Source organism: Triticum dicoccoides, chromosome 4A, assembly GCF_002162155.2.
Source record: "Triticum dicoccoides isolate Atlit2015 ecotype Zavitan chromosome 4A, WEW_v2.0, whole genome shotgun sequence".
Lineage (NCBI taxonomy): Eukaryota > Viridiplantae > Streptophyta > Magnoliopsida > Poales > Poaceae > Triticum > Triticum dicoccoides.
Genome location: NC_041386.1, coordinates 592,110,573 through 592,133,718, shown reverse-complemented (window position 1 = coordinate 592,133,718; position 23,146 = coordinate 592,110,573). Strand labels below are relative to the sequence as shown.

At 43.7% G+C, this 23,146-nt stretch overlaps 4 protein-coding genes across 5 annotated transcripts in view; all 4 read left to right on the top strand.

The window, feature by feature from the left end:
* Nucleotides 1-2,113: 2,113 nt before the first annotated feature.
* Nucleotides 2,114-4,802, top strand: LOC119283726. The gene is made up of 4 exons (XM_037563149.1): nucleotides 2,114-2,170; nucleotides 3,100-4,002; nucleotides 4,086-4,241; nucleotides 4,371-4,802. Exons 1-4 carry the CDS (start codon nucleotides 2,114-2,116, stop codon nucleotides 4,800-4,802), a joined length of 1,548 nt encoding a protein of 515 aa, XP_037419046.1.
* An 867-nt stretch (nucleotides 4,803-5,669) lies between these two features.
* On the top strand, nucleotides 5,670-7,925 carry LOC119287078 (protein STIP1 homolog). Its single transcript, XM_037566582.1, has 5 exons — nucleotides 5,670-5,739; nucleotides 6,167-6,268; nucleotides 7,062-7,232; nucleotides 7,318-7,397; nucleotides 7,558-7,925. Exons 1-5 carry the CDS (start codon nucleotides 5,737-5,739, stop codon nucleotides 7,670-7,672), a joined length of 471 nt encoding a protein of 156 aa, XP_037422479.1. The 5' UTR covers nucleotides 5,670-5,736; the 3' UTR covers nucleotides 7,673-7,925.
* A 1,615-nt stretch (nucleotides 7,926-9,540) lies between these two features.
* On the top strand, nucleotides 9,541-15,811 carry LOC119287076 (ankyrin-1-like). Its single transcript, XM_037566579.1, has 10 exons — nucleotides 9,541-9,787; nucleotides 9,995-10,156; nucleotides 10,339-10,470; nucleotides 11,442-11,581; nucleotides 12,551-12,661; nucleotides 12,779-12,871; nucleotides 14,132-14,230; nucleotides 14,879-15,049; nucleotides 15,142-15,221; nucleotides 15,478-15,811. Exons 1-10 carry the CDS (start codon nucleotides 9,634-9,636, stop codon nucleotides 15,539-15,541), a joined length of 1,206 nt encoding a protein of 401 aa, XP_037422476.1. The 5' UTR covers nucleotides 9,541-9,633; the 3' UTR covers nucleotides 15,542-15,811.
* A 7,047-nt stretch (nucleotides 15,812-22,858) lies between these two features.
* LOC119287075 (ankyrin repeat and protein kinase domain-containing protein 1-like) overlaps nucleotides 22,859-23,146 on the top strand; it is a 10,489-nt gene continuing 10,201 nt past the window's right edge. For both annotated transcript variants that reach the window (XR_005140748.1, XM_037566578.1), the window contains exon 1: nucleotides 22,859-23,106. Coding sequence is in view for 1 of the 2 variants with exons in the window: in XM_037566578.1 (XP_037422475.1) it covers nucleotides 22,926-23,106 (181 nt within the window). In the remaining variant the exon portion in view is untranslated. The remainder of the gene's footprint in view (nucleotides 23,107-23,146) is intronic.

Below are 23,146 nucleotides of genomic sequence, written 5' to 3'. Positions count from 1 at the left end.
GAAGACTTGAAGCGCTGACGATGAGGTTTTTCATGGGTAGAAAGACTGAAGTCCAAGTGTTTGGGTTCAGGGTACTCTCGTTTTATGCCACACACATGCTTTAGTTCCCCTTGGCTGTTCTCAACGTACATGTCTTGTAGAATAATGCAGCTAGATGCTGCTATCTCACGTGACATAGAACGTGGTGAGATGGAACGACGGCAGTCCGTAGAATCTGAGAAAAAATATAGGAAAAGTAATTAAGAAATGTAGATGAGAAAGGAATGAAAATGTATGTAACTAATACCTTTCTTTGGTTCTTGTGCTGGTGCCAGGTCAATGCCGAGATCAAAAGAGGGTGGCTCTATATCGCACAATGAAGGACGTGGGTATGTTTTGTTGAGGTTTAGGCTCGTCTCTTCCTCACCCTTAACCGACCGATTTAAATCGAGTGATCCATTGTAACCTGGTGTACTCACTGATGTAGATGTTCTGGCATGCAAATTATTTGCTGCGGGTATGTTGGGCGTAAATTGCATATGAGCTAGAGCTGAAATGAAATCAGTAACCATTACTTACTAAAATTGCTATTCGTCATCCATGAAAGTTTCGAAAATACCTGACAGATGCTGCAGCTGAACATGAGAAGGTTGACGAAATACATTGGCGCAGGAATCCATATTTCCATCTAACAAATTGTCCCCTTGCAGGAATGCTTACTGAACTATCTGTAAACATATATTCACAACGTATTGGATTGCAAACACTATGCTAAACGAGTATAACTAGACAATTATGAAAATACCTTGCTATTATCAGGATTGTTATCTGATGGGACAGAAGCACTTTCAACTCGAAAAGCCGACATCATACCCACATTAGGTCTGCTGTAACAGACATCACTTCTTGGACGTAGCTGCAAGAAAATAATGCATGTAAGGACATAAAAATGAAAATAAAAATGACTAAATAGGTCCTAATTCAATATGATAGACAAACTATAATGTAACAATCAGACTGTTTTCTACCTTCATCATCCCAAACTGGGTTGGCTTGTACTGATTCTTCTCTTTGAGGTCCATACTCATTCTTACTTTTATTGCGTGTTTATCATACGCCATAATTCGTGGGAAGCAATCATGCTTGAGACTCAGCGGACCCAATTCCAAGTTGTCCAAGTAGAATATCTGAATGTAGAATGTAATTATTAATTCAAACTATATGCAAGCTGTTTATGCAAACTTAATTTTGTTAGGTAATGTAAATACCTGCAGAAATATGACACATCCGTTTATATACGTGGCTTTTGTATCATCACTGAGCTTGTTGGCCAATGCCCGTGCTGCTGCTATAATGTCATTGACGACATACCTCGCCCAGTTCCAGTTAGGGATGTCATCTAAATTCTTGAGCGCCATAAAATATTTATGACATATATTGTCCAACAAAGTTTGTGGCGCGAGAAATTTTGTCATCAAAAGGAGAATGAAGGCAGTCTTGAAGGCAGCAATTTCCTCATCCGACATTGGTGCTTCATGTTTCTTTCTTAGAATATCAGTGAGTACACTTCTCGTGATCTTTTTAAACTCCGGGACATTCAGTCGGATGCATATTACATTTTTTATGTGACTGACTTCTTCCGTGGAATGAATTCGCAACTCCTTTCCCGAGAATGGGATACCCAGAACTTTGTGAACATCACCATCAGTGAAGTGCAGAAGAGTTCCATCACCCATTCTAATTGCTATTTCTTCAGTGGATACCCTAGATAGAAGGTTGTGACTAAATTCCCGAGAGTTTGTGATTTCCGGTAGTTTCAAAATTCCGTCAAACTTCATTTCAATGACTAAGCGTTTCTTCTCATCGTTAAAATCTTTCACGATGGACGAAATAGAAATAGGTGTGCATCTAGAAACCGGCGCTACGTATTTAACGGGAAGTGATGTTGACCTAACCGGTGGCTCCATAAAGTCATCATCATGAGCTGTAGCGGCAGCCATCTTGCCACGACCAACACCAACAATTTTCTTTCTTCTAGCAGTAGCACACCTTTGTAACCTGGGCATGGATATACCTACAATTGGAAAAGAAAAACGTAAATTGCGATGGAGAAAAACGACCGCAATCGGCGACCATGGAGGTGACACTGGTTACCATGGCCAAGCTATACGAAGGGAGAGATGATCACCTGGTATGCTCGTGTGAAGATGAACGATGGACCAATGATGATCTGATGCTTGCGGAGAGGACGAACTAAGGAGAGGTGAAATCGGCGGGGAGTAGAAAAAGAATCGGGGAGAGTGGACCACGTATAGGTATGTAAAATGCGTGCTGGATGCTTTGATTTCGTCCAGCTTTAATTCGTCGGCCAAATTATGGCAGTGCATGAGCCTTTTTTTTGGGTAAGCAATCAAATTAGAGCACAACCTTTATTTTTGGAAACAGTCGAATTAAATATCAACAGAATAATGCGAGACATTATGACAGGTCCTAAATGATCCGCATGCAATATTTTTGGAAGGTGGAATCGTGACTGGCTAATAAATGTTTTTCATACTATTATGGAAGGTCCTAATTCGTGTGCATGCCGGTGTATTTAATGTTTTAACGGGTTGGGCAGCTGTAAACCCGATATACCTCGATCGGATGATGAGTTGATCGAATGGTTGATACTCTAGGTGCCCAGGCACCTAGGTGCCCAGGCACCTAGGTGCCCCAAACAATTTACCTAGACCGGGCGGACACAGCGGACACAGCGGTACTCGCCAATCTTCGGAAGAGACCAATTCTTGTCCCGGCAACCCGTGACCAATTCTTCTCGGGCATCGGCGGATCTACGCGGGAGCCATGGGGGTGAGTGAGTTCATTGTCCTCTTTTCCTTGCCGGATCCTTTCTTTTCAGAGAGTTTGCACTTCACATCAAAATTGCATTTTTATGACTGTAAAAATTGCATCTTTGCGACTGAATCAAAATTGTATATTTGATAATTGCAGTTTTGGTATGGCAAAAACATATGCAAGTCTGTGTCTTTTATCATTGAAATTGCATCTTTGCAACTGTGTAGAAATTGCTTTACTAAGTCTGAAATCAACTCTTATTGATGTCCATGCCAATTGCAGAAAGGCAATAAAGATGACAGGCTCAGCGCATTGCCGGATGACATTCTGGTCAACATTTTTGACCGACTCAGTGTACGCGATGCTGCAAGAACCAGCGTCCTCTCAAGACGGTGGGGTCAGCTCTGCGCCAAGCTCTCTCGGCTTATAATAAGTTCTCTAGACTTCCTGCCCAAGGACGCGTCACGCAGCAGTGCCAACATCTCTGACGATGAATTGGTTCGGATCAATGCAGCCGTGGTTCAGGCAACAAAGAGCGTGCTGGCGCGCAGAAATCCAGGTGAACACACCATCGGCCTTCTGTCCATGACGTTCCACTTGGTAGATGATATCCCCATATCCATCGGGCACGCCGTTGGTCATGCCATGGCGACGCACCTAGTCAAGAATGCCAAATTTTGTGTTAGGACAAGGAAGGATGACGATGATGAAATTGATGATGATGAAGAACTGGTCATCTGGGCGAGACGATTCATGTTGTTCTTTGATGCTTCTCCAGTTGCATTTGGTGGTCCCACTAGTCTCAACATAGGGAATTTGAGATTTGGTGAGTCAGACATATCCAGCATCCTCACCACTTGCAAGCGGCTGAAGCGTATGCACTTGTACAATTGTGACTCTGGTGATCATAGCACCCTGCAGGTTGAACACGCTAATCTCAGTGAGCTTTGTATCGTATATTGTCGTCTCGAGCAAGTTAAGCTGAACTGGCTCCCTCAGCTCACAAGCATAGTCTTTGACGGTTGGATAGATTTCCAAGATCCACTGGTTCTTGGTCATGTTCCGTTGCTCGAGTCTGTAAGCCTCACAAATGTTGCCCTTAGTTACAACAAGATGGTCAAGTTAAGTAGGTTTCTTGGCAGTGCCTCTCCACGAGTTCTGAAGTTGGGGTTTAGGTCCGAAATGGTAAGCCAAGATTGTTGCTTTCCTAGCTGTGGCTTCACTTCTTCTCTGCTCTGGTCATCTTATCATGTGTATATTATTTGCAGATTTGGGTGCAGCCAGAATGTCCAACGCAAGATCTGGCATCTGTGTTCCGCCAACTAAGGTTTGTGAACCTTGTTAAACTTCCTGAAGGGTATGATCTCACCTGGACAATGTTTATTCTTGAAGCTGCACCCTTACTGAAGGAGCTATACATGACAGTATGTGCTTTCCTAAAGTTCTCTTTTAGCCACATGTGCTTGATATTAGTTTTTCATGGTTTTCTTACCACGTATTATATATGGCTAAAGACAGTTTATTTTTATCTTTGTCCTATTGCTGAGATGCAGGTCTGGGATGATTTGTGTTCAATGGAAATGGATGAGGAGAAGAGAAAAAAGGAATCGTATAGTGAGAACAAGGGTGTAGAGTGGAGCGCGGCTGCAGCTGATTTCCAACACCACAGTTTGGTCACACTCGTCATCTTTGGCTTTGAATCTGAAGATTATGCTGTTAATTATGTCAGACGTGTCATGGTGGCGGCGGTCAATCTAGAGGATGTGTTCCTCTATAGTAGGTTGGAGTTGGAGTGCGGCAACTGCCAGGACAAGAAGCCCACCAGGTTCGCCTGGACTAAAAGGCAGAAGATTTCACTGAAGAAGAGAATCACCGCGGGGATTGAGTCGTTTGCCATAATCCACTCCAACAAGACGATAAGGGCTGACCATCAAGCAAAAAAGCTTTACCCACAGTGCTCACACTTTGACGCAACAAGTGGTTGATTTAACAGTGAACTGTACTATCAACCGTGGTTGCTTTGAACTTTTGGAAGTGTTTGTTAGTTAGTACTTTGGTTATTAACAGTTCTCATTTTATTTTGGCCGTCTGAACTGTATTTTTCTGTTTTGTGTTACGATGAAAGGATGATGAGTACTGAATGATTGAGCCATTATAAAGTTAGAGGAAACATTTGGGCCATGAACGTGTCGTTGGTAGTTTCAAAACAAGAAACATGAATAGCATGACTTATCTTGCTAAACTACAGTATTTACAATGAAAATGCAGACCGGGAGCAGCACCAACCCACCTCTGCAAACATGGAAGCAGAGCAAATATAACTGTTGGGTATAAAAAAACTATAGAAGAAACATGCAATTATAGATAACTGTTGAACATCATGCTATTTCTCCCATGTGATTCTTGAATTTCGTCCGTACGATGCATCACACTATGACACTATCAGTTTGTGCTCTTGTGTACAACAGTTCGTTTTCACTGATCAAGTTAGAAGCATTGCCTCTCTAAACTCACGAGCGGGCATCAATCAGAATATCAGATGAGAGTGGCCTTTGTAAAAGTACTCTTTACTTATTATTTTTTGAGACAAAGTACTCTTTAATTAGAGAGAAGAGATTTGGGCCAAGTTCGGACCTAGATGGGCTATTGATTTCACGCACAGGCCCAGCTGCCCAAGGCCTGCAATCCCCGACCCTCGACCCTCGACCCTCGACCCCACCACTCTCGGCAGGTTCAGGTGTGTGCTAGTATAGTCTGTCTCCACCTAGGCCTTGGGCAGATGATTAATTTTTTAAACCCAGCTATCTGTCTCATCGGTGATAGCAGGCCGAAACCCAGAAACCCAGCAGCAGTGTGCGACGATCAGAAGCAGGCAGAAGGAGGCGATCCACGGCAGGCTCCATAGGCGGCAAGGCAAGGATGGTGAGTTTACTTCATCTCCCAGTTCAATTTTGGGTTCCGTCTCCCAGTTCTTCGCCATTCACGGCTGGAAGTTGGTTCCATCCCCTTCCACTCAAACAATGTTTGCTTAACGGACTGACCTTTGATGGATGTCTCAAACCAAATGCGAGTTTTGCAGCACATTTAGGCTAATTCTGCGAGGCACTAGTGTCTAAAAAAACCCAGTTTGCAGCGTGTATTTTTCATATGTTGCGCTTTGTTCTCCCTGTTTTTGAAAACGGGCTAGTTGATATTCTTGTGTTTCAACTCTGTATGACTCAGTTAAGTTCAGAGAATCGATCTGCGTACTGTTAGTCTGCTTTCTCAGTTTACCTTTTCAATATTCATCAACCTTGTACATTTTGCATCTTTATTTTGCTTGGCTTAACTAATAATGTCCATGATTTAGGATGAGCAAGATGATAAAAACACAAAGGCTGAGCTGAAACTTTGCGGTGACATAGCTGTTAAGAGAAAGAATTACCGTGGCGCGTCCGCATTCTACAGCGAGGTTAGTATTGATGTGGATAAATTGTGCACGTGAGGAATACTCAATCTTTGTAGCATTACTTGTTGACCTGATGTGATGTATATATGGTTGTTTAATCTATCTCTTTTGTGTTCTATCTTATATCTGCTGTTGCTAATAAAAATAAGGTGGAGAGTAAAAACAGTAGCATTTGTTTGTTTGGATTTATGTTCCTTACAATATGCATGTGCGCAAAACTTTTTTCACCTTTCCTGTAAACATACAAGGAGAGATTCTGCTTATGTTGTACAGAGGGAGTATTTTATTATATGTTTTGGTATTGTTGACAGGACTTCCACCATTTGAATTATTTCAGTTGATAATCTGTCCAACTCTAAGCCAAATATCTATCTGCTACTCCGGACGAATTTGAGATGTACTCCCTCTGTAAATTAGTATAAGAGCGTTTAGATCACTATTTTAGTGATCTAAAAGCTCTTATATTAGTTTATGGAGGGAGTATTGTATATTCTTGTTGTCTGTAAACCTTTGATAGCCATTAAGGCATTAGCTCTGGCAACAGCACAAACAAATAACGCTTCAGCAGCCCTCTCTTATTTGAAAAAATAAGGCTTCAGCAGTCATAGGTCCAGAGGTTTGAGAAACCTCGGTTCTCAGGTTCATACTGATACCAACTTGAAGCATCACTACATAAACCTGCTTGTCATTGCTGATATACTTGGAATCAGTATTGTCTTGTTAACCTGTATGTTATTGCTGATATACTTGGAATCACTATTGTCCTGTTAACCTGTATTTTATTGCTGATATGCAGGCAATTGAGCTGGACCCTAGTGATGCGACGCTGTACGCAAACAGGAGCCTTTGCTACCTGCAAATGACTGAAGCAGGTAAGGCATTGCGTGATGCTAACACCTGCATAAAACTGCGGCCCGAATGGTTAAAAGGTTACTACAGGAAAGGAGCTGCTCTCATGTCGTTCAAGGTGAGAATTCTAGTTTCCTGATCTGCACTTGTGTGTGTATGCCATCGCCTCCACTCGTATAATTTGCCTAGCTGTCCATCTTTAGGAGTACAAAGAAGCATGTGACGCATTCGAGGCCGGACTGAAACTGGACCCTGGAAACACCGAGATGGAGAAAGTATTCCAGTAAGCTCCTAAATTATGTTTCAGCCTTTTCTAATAAGAAGGAAACTCCAACTCCTCCTTTGTTTCTTGAATTGAAATGCTTGTGTTTGTGAGGGTAAAATATAATTGATGCCTAAATTGAAGGGCTGACAAACCAGTTTTGTTTTTTTCCTGGTTGCAGGGAGGCAGTTGAGGCGATGAAAAAGGATGACATGGCCAAAAAAAGAGAAAATGCTTCAAGCCATCCAGCTAGAGAAAAACAGGCACGCAAAGGGCGTGGCCGCAACACCCGTTGAGCTGCTCCAACAACGTACGTAGGGGATTGTACTAAGCCACAGCCAGCCACCGCTTGCATCACTATGGATTTGACTGAATTTCACACAATATTGAGGAAATGTACACTGTAGCTGTGAGACTGTGAGATTGCTTTTTCAATTGCACCGTTTGCAATGACCACTTCCATTGCAACTTGGTCCAGTTTTATCACCAAAACTGGCAGCTATCTGTTAGCCTAGCTATCACCGATATTAGCAGCTATCTGTCATCCTATTTATCGTCAAATGTGCGGTATGTATGATCTTATGGCTCATGATGTGCTAGAGCTCTCAGAAATCAGAATTTCGTTTGTACGATGCATCACACTATGACGCTATCAGTTTGTGATCCTGTGTACAACAGTTCGTTTTCACTGATCAAGTTAGAAGCATTGCCTCTCTATACTCACGAGCCGGCATCAATCAGAATATCAAATGGCGCTACAAAAAAAAAACTCACTCACTATCCGTGGCCAGCTCCTCGTAGAGGTCGGAGCCCAAGTGGCTGCCGAAGCTCGACATCTCGTAGGATTCGATCAGAATTGGGGAGGGGAGAGGAGGGGACGGAGCAAGAGAGGACAGTGGAGTGAGCTATGGTTCGGAGAGGGGACGGATTGGGATTTTTTATGGGGACAACGTGGGGTCGGTGGTGGGCCAGGCTGACATGGAGGACGTGCCCGGGCCGCCCAATATTTGGGCTAGATATGAGGGGTGCCGGACAGCCGGGCGTTTGGTTGGTGGGGTTGAATGGAGTGTAATGACTAGGGTTTGGTCCAGGAAGCAGTTGGGGATGAATATATGTGAGGTCGGGTGGGCCAATTTGGGCCGGATACGATGTGGCGAACGCGCCAGTCGGTCCGGGCATTTGAGATCGGTCTGAGCCCTCTTAGAGATTCCAATACAAGTACATACAAGAAAAATGAGTGAATATACACTTTAAAATATGTCTTATACATCGTGCGATGTAGTTCATATTGAAATATCTAAAAGGTCTATATCTAGAAACTCATGGAGATATTTAAATCAACGTACTTGAAAAATTTCTAAGGATGGGAGGAGGCAGGCATCCTAATTTTTCTTATGAAAAGGATCAGATTTATTCTAAAAATTCATCGGAAGTACAAAAGCACCTAAAAACATAATAAAAATCACATCGAGATTCATAGACCACGGAACGATCATTTCCGCCGTCAAAACGAGCCGCCGATGTGCCGTTGTCGCGGCTCCCATGCCGGAGCTGGACTAACCTTGTCGATGATTGTCGAGGAATCTTCATGCACGTGCCCCTAAGGACCAGCGCTTTGGAGCCGCGGTCATCGCCTTTGAATCCTTAATTGATCTAAAGAACCTGACATCAAATAGTGCCGTTGCGTACGCACGACGAAAAACCCTAATCTCTCTGCCCTGAGAAGCCGGTAGGAATTTACGCTAAAACTCCGTCTAATCCGTTCCAATGGACAAACTTGAGGAGGGTCGGAAGCCAGAAGACTGACTCGAAAAACAAGCGCCGCATTCGTCCAAACGACACCACTACGCTAAAAACCCTACCTATCTACTAACCGAAGCCGAGACACCAGAAATCCCCTCCCGACACTAGCCGCCGGAGCGGCAGGCGGACGGGAGGCGAATCCACGGGCTCCCTGACGGAGATCGAGGGGAGAAAGGTTTTCCGTAGTTGCCATGGAGGGGAGGGGGATAAAATATATTGCATCCTAATCTTTACTTTTCCTATTCCTTTTGATTTGAAATTTTTGTAAAGTGAATGGGCCGTTTGTTGTTCTAGGAGAATGCGCACGAGGTGGTCCTCTGCATTTTGGTCCTTTGGAGCGACTTCAATATTCGTCGCCGCTTCTTCTGCTTCCCAAACCCCCACAACCCTCGACTCTCCGAGGCGGCGGCAAAGCGACGGCGGTTCGAGGCGGCACAGCCCGTCGCCGGCGGCAATGGAGTGCGCAGACTTTAGAGTTGCGCTCGGCTTCGAGAGAGCCATTCGACGCGACCGTCCGTACGGCGGGTACCCACGCCTCCCGAGCGAGGGCTCGCCGCAGATGGCCTTCTTCGACGCGGCCTTCCAGGGCGACCTTCCCCGCCTCAGGGGTGAGCGACCTCCCCCTCGATCCAATCCGTCAACCGTCTGCCCGCGCGCCGCCCCCTCCCTCCCTCCAATGCCGCCTCGCGTCTGCTAGGGTTTTGGTTTGGGGGGAATGGACGGGGCGGTCCGCGCGTGCGTCTGCTCCTTTCGCTCTGCAATGTAGCGCCGCCGTCCATGTCTCTCACATCAGATTTCTCCGTGTTGTATTGAAGAGCTGGCGAGCGGCAGGGACGCCAAGGGGATGGCCTGGCTTGCCGATGTGTGTCTCGTCGGCGCGGGCCCTTTCCAGACCGCGGCACGCTTGGGGAAACTGGACGCCGTCAGGTGCATGGTGGAGGAGCTGGGCTTCGATGTCAATGCTGGCAGCCAAGCCGGTATGCATGCGCTTTCTCCGTGCTGGTTGATTCCGTGTTCTTGTTACGGTTATGCTCGATTTCGCAATGTTGCTAGTGTGCGCCATCTTTCAGTTTGTGTGTATATTTCAGTAAAATTCAGCGCATCAGTTTCAGATACTCTAAGAAGCACTAGTTACTTGTTTGTGATTTTATATTGGCAGGTGTAACTGCTTTGGCTGCTGCTGCAGCGGATGGAAGAATGCATGTTATGAGTTACCTTCTGGACAAGGGGGCCGATCCGAATAAGCCAGCCAATTCAGGGCATTATCCTCTTCACCATGCTGCAAAACATGGTCACTTCTGCGCGAACACTAAGCTTTCTGTATTTAGACTTGTTTACCAGTTAGTTGGTTGCTGTGCAAACAAGATTTGAAGGAGTGGCTCGTTGTTCTCCTGAACAGTCTTCAACTCCTCACTAATGCAATTTGATCATTTGTGTGGCTTCTAGTTTTTGTTCTATCTTAGATGCTGAATTCTTGCACTTCTACCAGAAGTGTATTTTATAAGAAATCGATTTGGCTATTTTGCACAGTTCATGCTGATTTTTGGTGCTATCCAACCCTGTAAGCTTACAAATTACATTTCAAACCCTCACTGAGGCGATGTTCAGTCTGGTTCTGATAATTAGCAAACTAGTATTCCTACTTCTTTTATTCTATTTTCATGGCATATTAGATGAACTTGGTCATGTGACTTTAGCAGATGGTGTCATTTACAGTTTCAGTTCAGTTTGTTCTCCCTACGAATTAATACGCCCGGTCCCCAGTAAACAAAGCTAACACGTCTGGTCTTATTTTGTGTTTGTGTCTCATTATTATAACAAAACGATAACATATGTATGGTCTTATTTGTTCTCCCTGTGGATTAATACTTTGCTCTTATTTTGTGCTTGTTCTTTTCAGTTCTATAGCATTGGCATGTCCCTTATAAATGAAAAAGCAACGACAATGCCTTTCAATCCCAATCAAGTTTGGGTAGACTAGAGTTGAAACCTATAAGATCTTGAAACCTAGTTATGGTTCTGGCACTTGGATAGCTAACTTCCATGCACCCCTGTTTATGACACCCCTATCCTATCCATGTCGTGTCTCTTAAATAGTTTCACCAAAATAATCATGACGTTGCTAACTGATGCCTGGCCTCTAGCCAAGGCATGCAGGTGGTGGTTCTTGATGATGTTTAAGAATACATTTCTTTTGTTGTGCAAGAAATGCTTATTTTTCATTGTAACATTAACTTGTTTTTTTTTCTGCACCATGTCTAGGGCGTGATGAAGCAGCACGATTGTTGCTATCTAGAGGAGCTAGTATTGATGTAGCTTATATTGGTCTGACACCACTACATTTCGCTGCTGGCTATGGGATGATTGGTGTCATGAAAGTTCTGTTGGAGCACCATGCAGATGTAATGAGGATATTTCATGTTTTTGTATCTGTGCTTTATATGCTACCTTGTTAGGATGCAGATTCATCATCATTTAGTATGTTGGATTGCGGTTCCACGCCTTAATCTTATCACAGCCTTTTATCATAGCTGTAGATTTTCATCTCTTATATTTCTAAGTTCTAACTAATATTAGTTCAAAATCACATATAGAGTAGTTAGCTAAAATGGCGGTTCAAATGGCTTTTCCGCAGGTCATACTTCATGCTACTCTGTACCATTGCTTACTTTTCCTAGCTGTGTGATCTTCAATTCTTTCATAGCAGATATTTATGTCAAATGTACAGCTTGTGATCCCCTTGTTCCTATGCAGAAGCTGGATAGATTCCTGCTTTAACATGTGTATTTCTTATTTGATTAGCATAGTGTATTCTGTCTTGTACTATTACTATGTCATAAACACTGGTTAGGTTGACAGAACTGTCTTTCCAGCTGAGGCTTAGCAATCTACTCCCTCCGTTCCGAATTACTTGTCGCGGGTCTGGATGTATCTAGATGTATTTTAGTTCTAGATACATCTATTTCTACGATGAGTAAATTTGAAACGGAGGGAGTATATAAAATATTTATTGCAAACTGTCATTAGCATGGCCAATGATATTTCTGTCATCCCACTTCCAGATAAAAGGAGAATCATGAGAACAGAAACATGTTGTGTGTCTCTATTCTAATTTCCATCTATTATTTTTAAGCATTCAATATCTGCCTGGCGCAGTGGTGAAGTCCTCCCCACTTGTGCCAAGAGGTCCTGGGTTCGAACCAGCCTCTCTGCATTGCACTTTGCAGGGGTAAGACTAGGTTCCTATAATCCCTCCCCAGACCCCACCTTGTGTGGGAGCTTCTATGCACTGGGTCTGTCCTTTTATTCAATATCTGCCTATACTGAAGTTGATATTTTACACTAAAGATTTTCTGTAATGAAAAATGTAGCCGAACAAGGTCTCAGAAGAGGGAAGTACTCCGCTGACTGAAGCACTTCATGGTACCGATTCAGGAGTACCTGAATCTACTTCACTGAAGTGTGTCAAGCTGCTTGTGGAGGTCTGGTAACTGTCCACCTTGACCTCATGTTAATACATATAGTTTTCTTATGATATTAATCTATCACATGCATTGCATAGTCCATAACTTTTGATTTTATATGATCCATATCTACAGGCAGGCGCAGATGTAAATTCTGCTAATAGCGAAACTCCGTTGGTAATAGCAAAACGTTATGGCTTAACTGATTGTGTCAAGTACCTGTCAAAGGTTGGTGCAGACCCTAATATCACACATATTTGTGTGAGTTTTGTTGCATTTTTACCTGATTGTGTCTTCTAGTGCTTGCAGTTTTCTTAGTCACTGCCATTATCTAGGGGATCGGGGACATATCTAGCATGTAACACCTATTTCCTACTATTTCGGTTCTCACATGCAAATCTACCCCTGAGTCATCTGATGAAGTAAATCATGTATCGCCCCTTGATCAAACGACTAATCCTCTCAGATCTTATCTGTCACTGAGCAAGATTGTTTCTTATTCCCTCCAGTCCTTGACAATTGAGGATTTGGTCTGATTTACTTCAGAAATTTGATTTGTACTGGTAGTGCTCAAGGTTAGTAATATCCCTATATTATAAATATAGAGTACAATAGAAATCTCCCTTGGATGCAATAAATCTCAACCAAACCACTCATTCCATCTTAGGACTCCTAATTGGATATGAACTCTGGAATACTTGGGTGCAGTTGATGCTGGGTTGGATATAACTAAGATAAGAACTCCCTTATTAACATGGGTGTGTGGTCTTCGCCGGTTTCCCTTAATTAACCGATGCATGTATGGTTTTTGGGTCCGGTTTCCCTTATTAACCGGACCAACTCTCTTCTTCTATATGCAAATGCGGGAGCTCCCCGCCCTCTGACGAGGTTTCGTCAAAAAAGATAAGAACTCCTAGTTTGACACAAACTCTTCCTACATACTCCCTTGGTAAATACTCCCTCCGTCCCACAATATAAGACGTTTTTGCAAGCTATGTTAGCTTGCAAAAACGTTCTTATATTATGAGACAGAGGGAGTACCATTTAGGGGTGCTTTAGCTCCTATGTAGCTTATTTTGGGGCTGTCACTTTTTGCCGTAGCCCACTATTTTTAACTTAGGTAACTACTAACAGAGCTCAGGAGCGCTTGCTCCTGGCTCAAAAAAGTATCTTTCATCATTTTGAATGAGAGATGGACATGAGTGAGTGTTATATGTAGACTTCAATTTTGATGCAAAGACGTGAATTTCGTTGCCCAGTGGAAAATCCGTCCCAAACTCTATCCTCTAATTATCTGTCTACAACTGTTCGGCTTGGTTAAACAAACAGTTCAACCTAGTTGGTTATGAGTCTTCCGTTGTTATATGAAGTTTCATCATCAAACAATGTCTTTTTTGGCACAAAAAGAAACTTCTTTAATCTTCAGTGAACATTGTACATTTTGTATGTATATTTTGCTTGTCTTATTAATTTGTCTCTATGATTTAGGTTAAGCATGAAAAAAATACAAATCTTCAGTTGAAATCATATGCCGAGAAAGCTATTAAGAGAAAGGACTACCATGGCGCGTCAAAGTTCTACACCGAGGTTAGTAGTGATCTGAAGAATGATGTATGAGTATTCGTTATGCTCCTCAAGGTCTTTGCAAGATGCATATCAGCATACGCATGAAACTTCTACAGTACACCTTATTCTCTCATTATACAAACATTGGGGTTTCTGTTTCAAAATATCTGTTCATTGATGGAATCAAGAGTGTACTTATTTGACAGTCTCCAGGTATAATATGTCTAGATATAAGCCAAGTAACTCTGTGAAGTACAATGATAGTTGAATCCACGACAGTATTATAAGATCTCCACTCTCCAGCCAAGTCTGGACACATGTTATGTTGTTTGGAAACCTTCAACAGCCATGAGCCCATGACACAGACATGGCTGCTGGGAACGGTTCAAATCAGTTTCAGCAGCTCTCTCGAAATATTGGTTCTCAGTTTCAGTTCAGAACCATCATAAATTGTGAACAGCCCTAATGATATTGATGATAGTCACAGGCATGGACTTACGGAACCAATGTTGTCTTGTTAACTTGGGTAAAGGCTCTTGTCAGGCATACATAAGTAGCCATGTGCAAGTTATAACAGACATATGCCGTTCCGTTCTTTCGCTATAAAGACCTGTTTGCTTATGACAATGACACGTCCCTCACCATTTTCAATTCTCTGTTTTGATGTAGGCGATTGAGCTGGACCCTAGTGATGCAACTCTGTACTCAAACAGGAGCCTTTGCTACCTGCAAATGACTGAAGCAGATAAGGCTGTGCGCGATGCTAACACTTGCATAAAACTGCGGCCCGAATGGATCAAAGGTTACTACAGGAAAGGCGCTGCTCTCCTGTCGCTCGAGGTCAGATAAGTCACAGATTACTCACCCTGCACTTGGTTGCATGGCATCTCCCTGTATACACACACTATAATCTGCCGACCTCCCATTGGTAGGACTACAAAGGAGCTAGTGATGCATTCATGGCTGGGCTGCAGGTGGACCCTGAAAATGTTGAGATGGAGAAAGCGTTCATGTAAGCTATCCTGACTCGTGCTCCTCTTTCCAAGAATCTCTCCAGTGATGTGACCTTGTTGGGTTTTGATAAGTTCGCTAGTATATGTACAATTTGGTTTCTTTTTTTCTCCGTGTAGTACATGATCGCTACCAATTTAGAGTGGTGGGAGAGACGGAACCGAGAATCCCGCTTCGTGTTTGTTGATGCGCATTTGCGGACTGCTCTAACCCGGGCGCCGATGAGGGAACTAACTTGACTTGGCTCATGTTTGCAGGGAAGCAATTGAGGGAATTAAGAAGGACCACTTGGCTGGAAAAGGCTCCAAGCCATCTGATTAGAGGAAAACCGTCGATCGCCCTGCCCTGTTTCGTGTAAATATCTATCCTAGTGCTAGCCTGCCAGGAAACGTACTTATCTTCTTTTGGGTACCGTAGTGGTAGTGAGATGGCACTCGGTGACTAGTCGATCACTCTGGTTCGTGTGTCAATGGCGCTGTTGCAGAATGCCGTAGTAGACCCGGTCGAGTGGAAGTGGAATTTTCGTTTCCTGTCTGCAGCGAAGGAGGACCACCACGTTTGTCATCTCAATGGGCATTGTTCCTTAGTTTGTGTACTGTCTGTTGTGATCCGTTCGTCGATAGAAGTTTCTGTTGTTGGGCGAACCGATCCATCCGTTCGTCGATAGAAGTTTCTGTTGTTGGGCGAACCGATCCATCGAGCTTCTCTGCGGGTGGTAGCTCGCTGTGCTTTGTGGAATCTCGGGGACTTTGAAACTGCCCTAGTGTAGACGAAGATGTCCGTTATGCGGCCCATTCCAATTTTCAGCATGAGTCATGGACTGCTGGGAATGGTAAACCCTCTGTCCTGGGATATCATCCAGATCTGGTCCTCAGTCTCCACTGATGACCCCTAACGCCAAATGCTCCCTCCCAGAAATTTGGAAGCAGATAAGTATTCTCCAACAAAAGATGGCCTAGAATAATTAGTTGTCTGATAAAAAAAACAGACTGGCGTACTTCCTCCTGGGCACCAGGCTGAGAAACTACGCTACAACAAAGTACGATAAAATGGTGCAAGGTGAATTGAAGTCGTAATGATTATAGAAAGCTAAAATCAAACTTTATAAATTTCGACCAAGTTTATGAAAAAATTATTAACATATACAATGCCAAAGCAAAACCGTTAGATTCATCAAGAAACATAAATGTTCGTATTGTTTTTTGTAAACCTGGTCAAACTTTATAAAGTTTGACTGAAGTCAAAGCTAATATGCAGTAAATAAAGAGGAGGGAGTATTAGCCTTGAATGTTTCAAATGATACCAAGTGTTGAACCTATTTTTCTTTCAATGACAGTACTTGATCTCTCTGTTCCAAAAATATGAGGCGTATTAAAAAAATGAAGTCCAAGCTTCTCTATATTTGAATTTGACCAAGCTCGCCACGGACTCCAAGATTAGCCCTCGGCTCACCTGCCTCCAGAATGAAGACAATGCAGAGCACACATTGGTGACAGGCACTTTTCTAGACTGGTGGCTCCGGCATCGAGCTAGCTTCCAAACGACCAAGAAAAGGGGATTTGACAGTTTTGTCATTTGCACGGCATGGTCACTATGGAAGCAACGTAACACCCGAACAACAAAATGGTGCTGCTGGCCTTGCTAACACGATTCTTGGCGAACTAAGAGATTGGAAGTTAGCCTTTAATGGAGTAGGATTGCAACTTTTTGTGAGAGAGTAGGCTAGATAGGGTGCATGGTGTGAGAGTACCTATCGTTGATGTTCACATCATCGTGAGGATTCTTGTAGAACCATTTCTTTCTTCTATAAAAAATATGGTACGCAATTTGTGTACATTCGAAAAAAGTCAAACTTCACTTTGCCCACGTGCCCGGCGGTCGAGATGGCTACGAACGACAAGGCGGCCACCGTGCTCGTGTGAGAGGAGGGAGGCTGCCTCCATCTGGCCGCTTTCGTTCGTGTCCATCGTTTCCCCACGCTGCACAAGATTGGCCATGGCCGCCTCAAGTTCGTCTCGGGAGAAGATGCTCGCCCGCGTTGACCCCTTGCAGTCGTCCGCCTGCTGGGCCGCGCGCGCGCAGAATCAGCTTGGATGGCGACCGTGAGTGCGGTGCGCCGTCGCCTCTGGCTGCGGAGGAAGAGAGCAGAAGAGAAAACATAGGAGTAACCCACGACTGGGAGGTGCGGGAGGTAGAACATGGAGGAGTCGAGATGGAGGAGTTGTTCGGGTGGCCCGTCCCCATGCATGAGGAAGAAGATAGGAGCTAGGGCTGGGGATGGTCGCCGACATGTGTAGCGTCCAGCTTCCCACCACAGCGTCTTCATCCACATCAACGACATGAAAATTAATTGGAAAAGTAAGAACCCAATTGATTTTTATTGCCTCTCCCCTTCAGATTTTTCCCATATCGTGAGATAGTGGCCGTGGCATGTTGGGGCTGACGCAGCAAACACAAAGTCGGAAGCTTGCGGAGAAGCTGCGCAGTGCAGGCGGGCAGGCCGGGGCGACGTCGCCGGGGTGGCGTGGACCGAGGTGCTAGATTGGAATGCCGAGGTGATGAGGACGGTGCAGAGAAATAAGAGAACACAGAGACAGGGGTGCTTGTGCTGAAGATACAGAACAAAATCGTGTTTGTGTATGTTCGGCTGACAGATGAATCAATCTCCTTTCAAGTTTCAACCCAGCAACCTTCATGTACGTACATGTGTGTATCAAGGACGCACGGATCCTTTGGCCTGAGCATGACACATCACTTCACTAATTCCATCAGTGTCATTCCTAACAAGGTAAGTATGATTCCCTAATCCTTGAGTTTCTTAGTCGATCTTTGATCTTTGATCCCTAATGTCGTCATATTTTATTGATTCTATAAAAGATTTCAAACGGGAATACATAGCATGGTTTAGATGGAACCATTTTTTAGGCTACAATTCCTCTAACTTTCCTTGTCAATTTGATAAAATTACATGTTTGGTGGAGGTTCAAGCCTATTACGGTTTACATTGTCAGAATTCTTTAAGACTCTCTGTCGATCCTCACTATCTTTGAAACATATTTATATATTTGTGTGCTGGATTTTCTGATGAAGATGCTATATAAGAGGAAGCTATACGAAAATCCTGCTCAACTTGGTACGGATCAGGTTGATTTTATTGTAAATATTTATGCTTGATAGATACAAGCCCCCCTCTTCGGTCTTTCTCTTATCCATCCTCTGCAGGTTGCCAGCACTTGTCTATCGTTGCTGCCTTGACTCGCCGCCGACGTCGCCGGTTGGGCCGAAGGGTACAAGATCATCATGCGGCCCAGTGCATGGGCGCCGAGTATGCTTGATTGCCATGTCGGAGGCGAAGGTCCTAGAGCTTGGTGGCATGTGTGTGATGTTTTTTTTCTCCCGTTGCAATGCACTGATCGATTTATTCATGCATTCGCTGATTTACTCTGAATTTTTTTCAGTCGTCAAACATTAACTGGATTGGTTCGTGGATATGCAGTGTGACAAGTCGTGTGAGATGAAGGTGGTGAACTTTCTCAATATGGAGCCAAGTATGTGGTGGATTTGCCATGGTTGATGGTAGACCGGTAAGGGTAAAAGCTTGAGTTGTCAAATTTTGTGTGATCGATCTCCTGGACGGTCAAACCTGAAAAGTTCAGTGAAGATTCAGATTACAGGCGGATGCCTTTTCTGCCTACAATGTTATAATCACGCCAACTATGCGCATGGAGTACCAGAGATGATACAAAAATTGCTTGTAGATAGGCAGGTGGGTGCATGCAGAACTGTCGAGGCCGGATGGTGTCCGGGACCAACTATATGATCTGCTACGGAAGGAACACGATGTAGCCTTGATGTCGGTGTAAGTCTTGATGTAATCCTCAAAAAACATATTGCTTGCAGATAGGTTATACACAAACATGCATGTTGTAGGTTTGTTAATTTTAATTTTGGAATACTGAGATCTGTTCAGATGCTTTCCTTACGATGATGCCTAAAAAATCCAGCAGATAGTGACTGAAGTTTGTTGGTTTTACTCAACCTGGTGCTGCTTGATCGGTACTAAACCAAATGAGGGTGACCATGATAGCTGGTGTTGAGTATAGGTATATAAACTGAATTTCCCATTGTGCCAAAACTAACACATTGGATTCTTTCTATTTGCTGCTACCATTTTTCAAAGTAAGATCATGATGATGCAAATGAATCTCATTATGTAGACATATGTAATCTTAGTTTTTACTATGTAGACATAAATGTGTATCCATCTTTTTCTTTCTATTGATCTACGACAAAGGGCATGTGCTGGACTGAGTGGCCGTTCTATTAAAACAAAGGGGTGGAACTTGCAATATTTGAATCAATAGAGGTTATCTTTCATATGGATTTTATTATTAGATACTAGCAGATGCATGTCACTTCCCTCGATCATGTTTGGTTCTTAAAATTGTAGATGTTTCATATATAGCCATCAATTATATTTATGCAACTGGCAGTCCCTGTACATTCTTTTTTATCTGCTCTAAAACACATTTCAGTTTATAAGAATCATACATATCAGTCTATAAGTAAGATTATGAGTTGATCCAGTGCCGAAAACAAATCAGTTGAACATGTTTGTTCTAGCAGTTTTAGGCAACATTTCATGTGTGTATGAAGTTTCATTCCATGTGAAGTCAATGATTTTTTTTACATAATTCTTCAGGTTTGATTGGTGAAGCTGCATTGAGCAAAGAAGATATGTTTATTTGTGAGGAATTTTTGCCGGTAATATCCGTCCAGCCATACATAAAAGTGATATTCTCATTCTTTAACAATGTATACTTGGCCTCTACTCTCCTGTGTGTTGAGAATTGGCTGGGACATCTATTGTTGTTTGTATAATCTTACATTGAAAAATAATTTGTGGTAGCAAACTGGTTAACCAGGGCACAAGTTTTGTTTATACATAATTTTAGAAATACTATTAATTTTTTGGCTGATTTCCCGAACTAAATAATGGCTAATTTTTTTAACCAATTATTTGTGAGCTACGTAGGAGAACAACTATGATTCACGGTATATTGTAATTAAGAAAGAAGAGTGATTTATTGGTAAAAATTTTACATGGTAAGTATTCCACCACTACAATATCTATGTCACTAAGTTTGATTCTTGCACCTTGCATTCTCCTGTTGCAACGCACGGGCATTTTTGCTAGTGTCTCCAATAGCAAATCAGTATCATTAGATTCATCATGAATTATACTTCATATTTATTTATTTAGTATTGTAGACGTTGATGTATTTTGCTATATATGTGGGCAAACATACAAATGTTTGACCTTTTGAAATCTAATGCGTATCTTGACAGGGAGGGATTAATATTATGTCGGGATGGATGCCAACTTTGTTCTGTTAAGTAGCTAGCGAGGGCACTCACGGATCTAGGAAATGGTTGAAGAGCCAGGCCCGAAGCACGGCCACCTGTTGGGGAACGTAGTATTTTAAAAAGTTTATCTACGATCACGCAAGATCTATCTAGGAGAAGCATAGAAACGAGCGGGGAGAGTGTGTTCACGTACCCTCGTAGACCGAAAGCGGAAGCGTTTAGTAACGTGGTTGATGTAGTCGAACGTCTTCGTGATCCAACCGATCCAAGTACCGAACGTACGGCACCTCCGCGATCAGCACACGTTCAGCTCGGTGACGTCCCTCGAACTCTTGATCCAGTTGAGGCCGAGGGAGAGTTTCGTCAGCACGACGTCGTGGTGACGGTGATGATGAAGTTACCGGTGTAGGGCTTCGCCTAAGCACTACGACGATATGACCGAGGTATGTAACTATGGAGGGGGGCACCACACACGGCTAAGAGAAACTTTGGTGTGCCCCTGCCCACATATATAAAAGAAGGGAGGGAGAGAGGTCGGCCCCCTAGGGGCGCGCCAAGAGTATGGAGTCCTACTAGGACTTCCAAGTCCGAGTAGGAATCCCTTTCCTTTTCGGAGTAGGAGAGAAGGAAAGAGGGAAAGAGAGAGAGAGAGAGAGTAGGGAAAGGCAAGGGGGGCGCCGCCCACTTCCCCTAGTCCAATTCGGACCCATGGGAGGAGGGGGGCGCCACCTCCCCTTGGCCTGCCTCCTCTTTTCCTGTATGGCCCAATAAGGCTCATTACTTCTCCCGGTGAATTCCCATAACTCCCCGGTACTCCGAAAAATACCTGAATCACTCGGAACCTTTCCGATGTCCGAATATAGCCATCCAATATATGAATCTTACCTCTCGACCATTTCGAGACTCCTTGTCATGTCCGTGATCTCATCCGGGACTCCGAACAAACTTTGGTCATCAAATCACATAACTCATAATATAAATCATCATCGAATGCTAAGCGTGCGGACCCTACGAGTTCAAGAAGTATGTGGACATGACCGAGACATATCTCCGGTCAATAACCAATAGCGGAACCTGGATGCTCATATTGGCTCCTACATATTCTACGAAGATCTTTATCGGTCAAACCGTATAACAACATACATTGTTACCTTTGTTATCGGTATGTTACTTGCCCGAGATTCGATCGTCGGTATCCTCATACCTAGTTCAATCTCATTACCGGCAAGTCTCTTTACTAATTCCGTAATGCATCATCCCGTGACTAACTCATTAATCACATTGCTTGCAAGGCTTATAGTGATGTGCATTACCGGGAGGGCGCAGAGATACCTCTCCGATACACGGAGTGACAAATCCTAATCTCGATCTATGCCAACCCAACAAACACCTTCGGAGACATCTGTAGAGCATCTTTATAATCACCCAGTTACGCTGTGACGTTTGATAGCACACATGGTGTTCCTCCGTTATTTGAGAGTTGCATAATCTCATAGTCAGAGGAACATGTATAAGTCATGATGAAATCAATAGCAATAAAACTAAACGATCATTATGCTAAGCTAACGGATGGGTCTTGTCATGATGTGATCCCGTTCATCAAATGACAACACGTGTCTATGGTCAGGAAACATAACCATCTTTGATTAACGAGCTAATCAAGTAGAGGCATACTAGGGACACTTTGTTTTGTCTATGTATTCATACATGTACTAAGTTTTCGGTTAATACAATTCTAACATGAATAATAAACATTTATCATGATATAAGGAAATATAAATAACAACTTTATTCTAGGTTGAACTGATGACATGTCATACGTGCTGAGATGAGCTCTATGCATGTTGAGAAATGCATTGCATAATGGGACATTGAGATAGACATTTTGCATGTTAAGAAAATTAGAATCAACTTCTTAAAAAGATAAGATAAGATTAAGAAATCCTGAGATAAATCCAGGAATAATGCGAGCACCAGGGTTTGAACCTTAATGGATTGGGGATACCACTGTCTACCTAACCAACTCAACCACAGGTTAATTCGTATAAATAAATAAAGCTAATCATGCCGTGCCGTGCTGCTCGTGTGGCCAGCCTCCAGGCCCAGGCACGGCCCCTTGCGTGCCGCGTGTCAGGCTCGGCACTTTAAGCTCGTGCCGTGCCGTGCTAACGGGCTGGCCCTGCTGGCACGGCCCATTTAGCCAGCTTTGCTTTGGAGCGGCTTCAATATTCGGCGGCGCTTCTTCTGCTTCCCAAAACCCCCAACCTCTCGTCTAAAAAAAAAGAGAAAACCCCCAGCTCTCGACTCTCCGTGCTCACGGTGGTTCGCGGCGGCGGCGATGCGCCAGAGCCCGTCGCCGGCGGCAATGGACACCCCGAACTTTAGAGTCAAGCTCGGCTTCGAGAGATCCCTTCGACGCAACCGCCCGTACGGCGGGTACCCGCGCCTCCCGAGCGAGGGCTCGCCGCAGATGGCCTTCTTCGACGCGGCCGCCGAGGGCAACCTTCCCCGCCTCAGAGGTGAGCGAGCTCTCCGTCGGCCCAATCTGTCTGTCAGGCG

Excerpts from the sequence above, each read along its gene's own strand:
- LOC119287078 (XM_037566582.1), top strand. Across the intron at positions 7,233-7,317 it reads CTGCTCTCATGTCGTTCAAG|GAGTACAAAGAAGCATGTGA; the intron begins GTGAGAATTCTA and ends GTCCATCTTTAG. Across the intron at positions 7,398-7,557 it reads GAGATGGAGAAAGTATTCCA|GGAGGCAGTTGAGGCGATGA; the intron begins GTAAGCTCCTAA and ends TCCTGGTTGCAG.
- LOC119287076 (XM_037566579.1), top strand. The coding sequence starts at position 9,634 with ATGGAGTGCGCAGACTTTAGAGTTGCGCTCGGCTTCGAGAGAGCCATT. Across the intron at positions 12,872-14,131 it reads GTGTCAAGTACCTGTCAAAG|GTTAAGCATGAAAAAAATAC; the intron begins GTTGGTGCAGAC and ends TCTATGATTTAG. Across the intron at positions 15,222-15,477 it reads GAGATGGAGAAAGCGTTCAT|GGAAGCAATTGAGGGAATTA; the intron begins GTAAGCTATCCT and ends TCATGTTTGCAG.
- LOC119283726 (XM_037563149.1), top strand. The coding sequence starts at position 2,114 with ATGGAGGTGACACTGGTTACCATGGCCAAGCTATACGAAGGGAGAGAT. Across the intron at positions 2,171-3,099 it reads AAGGGAGAGATGATCACCTG|AAAGGCAATAAAGATGACAG; the intron begins GTATGCTCGTGT and ends TGCCAATTGCAG. Across the intron at positions 4,242-4,370 it reads TGAAGGAGCTATACATGACA|GTCTGGGATGATTTGTGTTC; the intron begins GTATGTGCTTTC and ends GCTGAGATGCAG.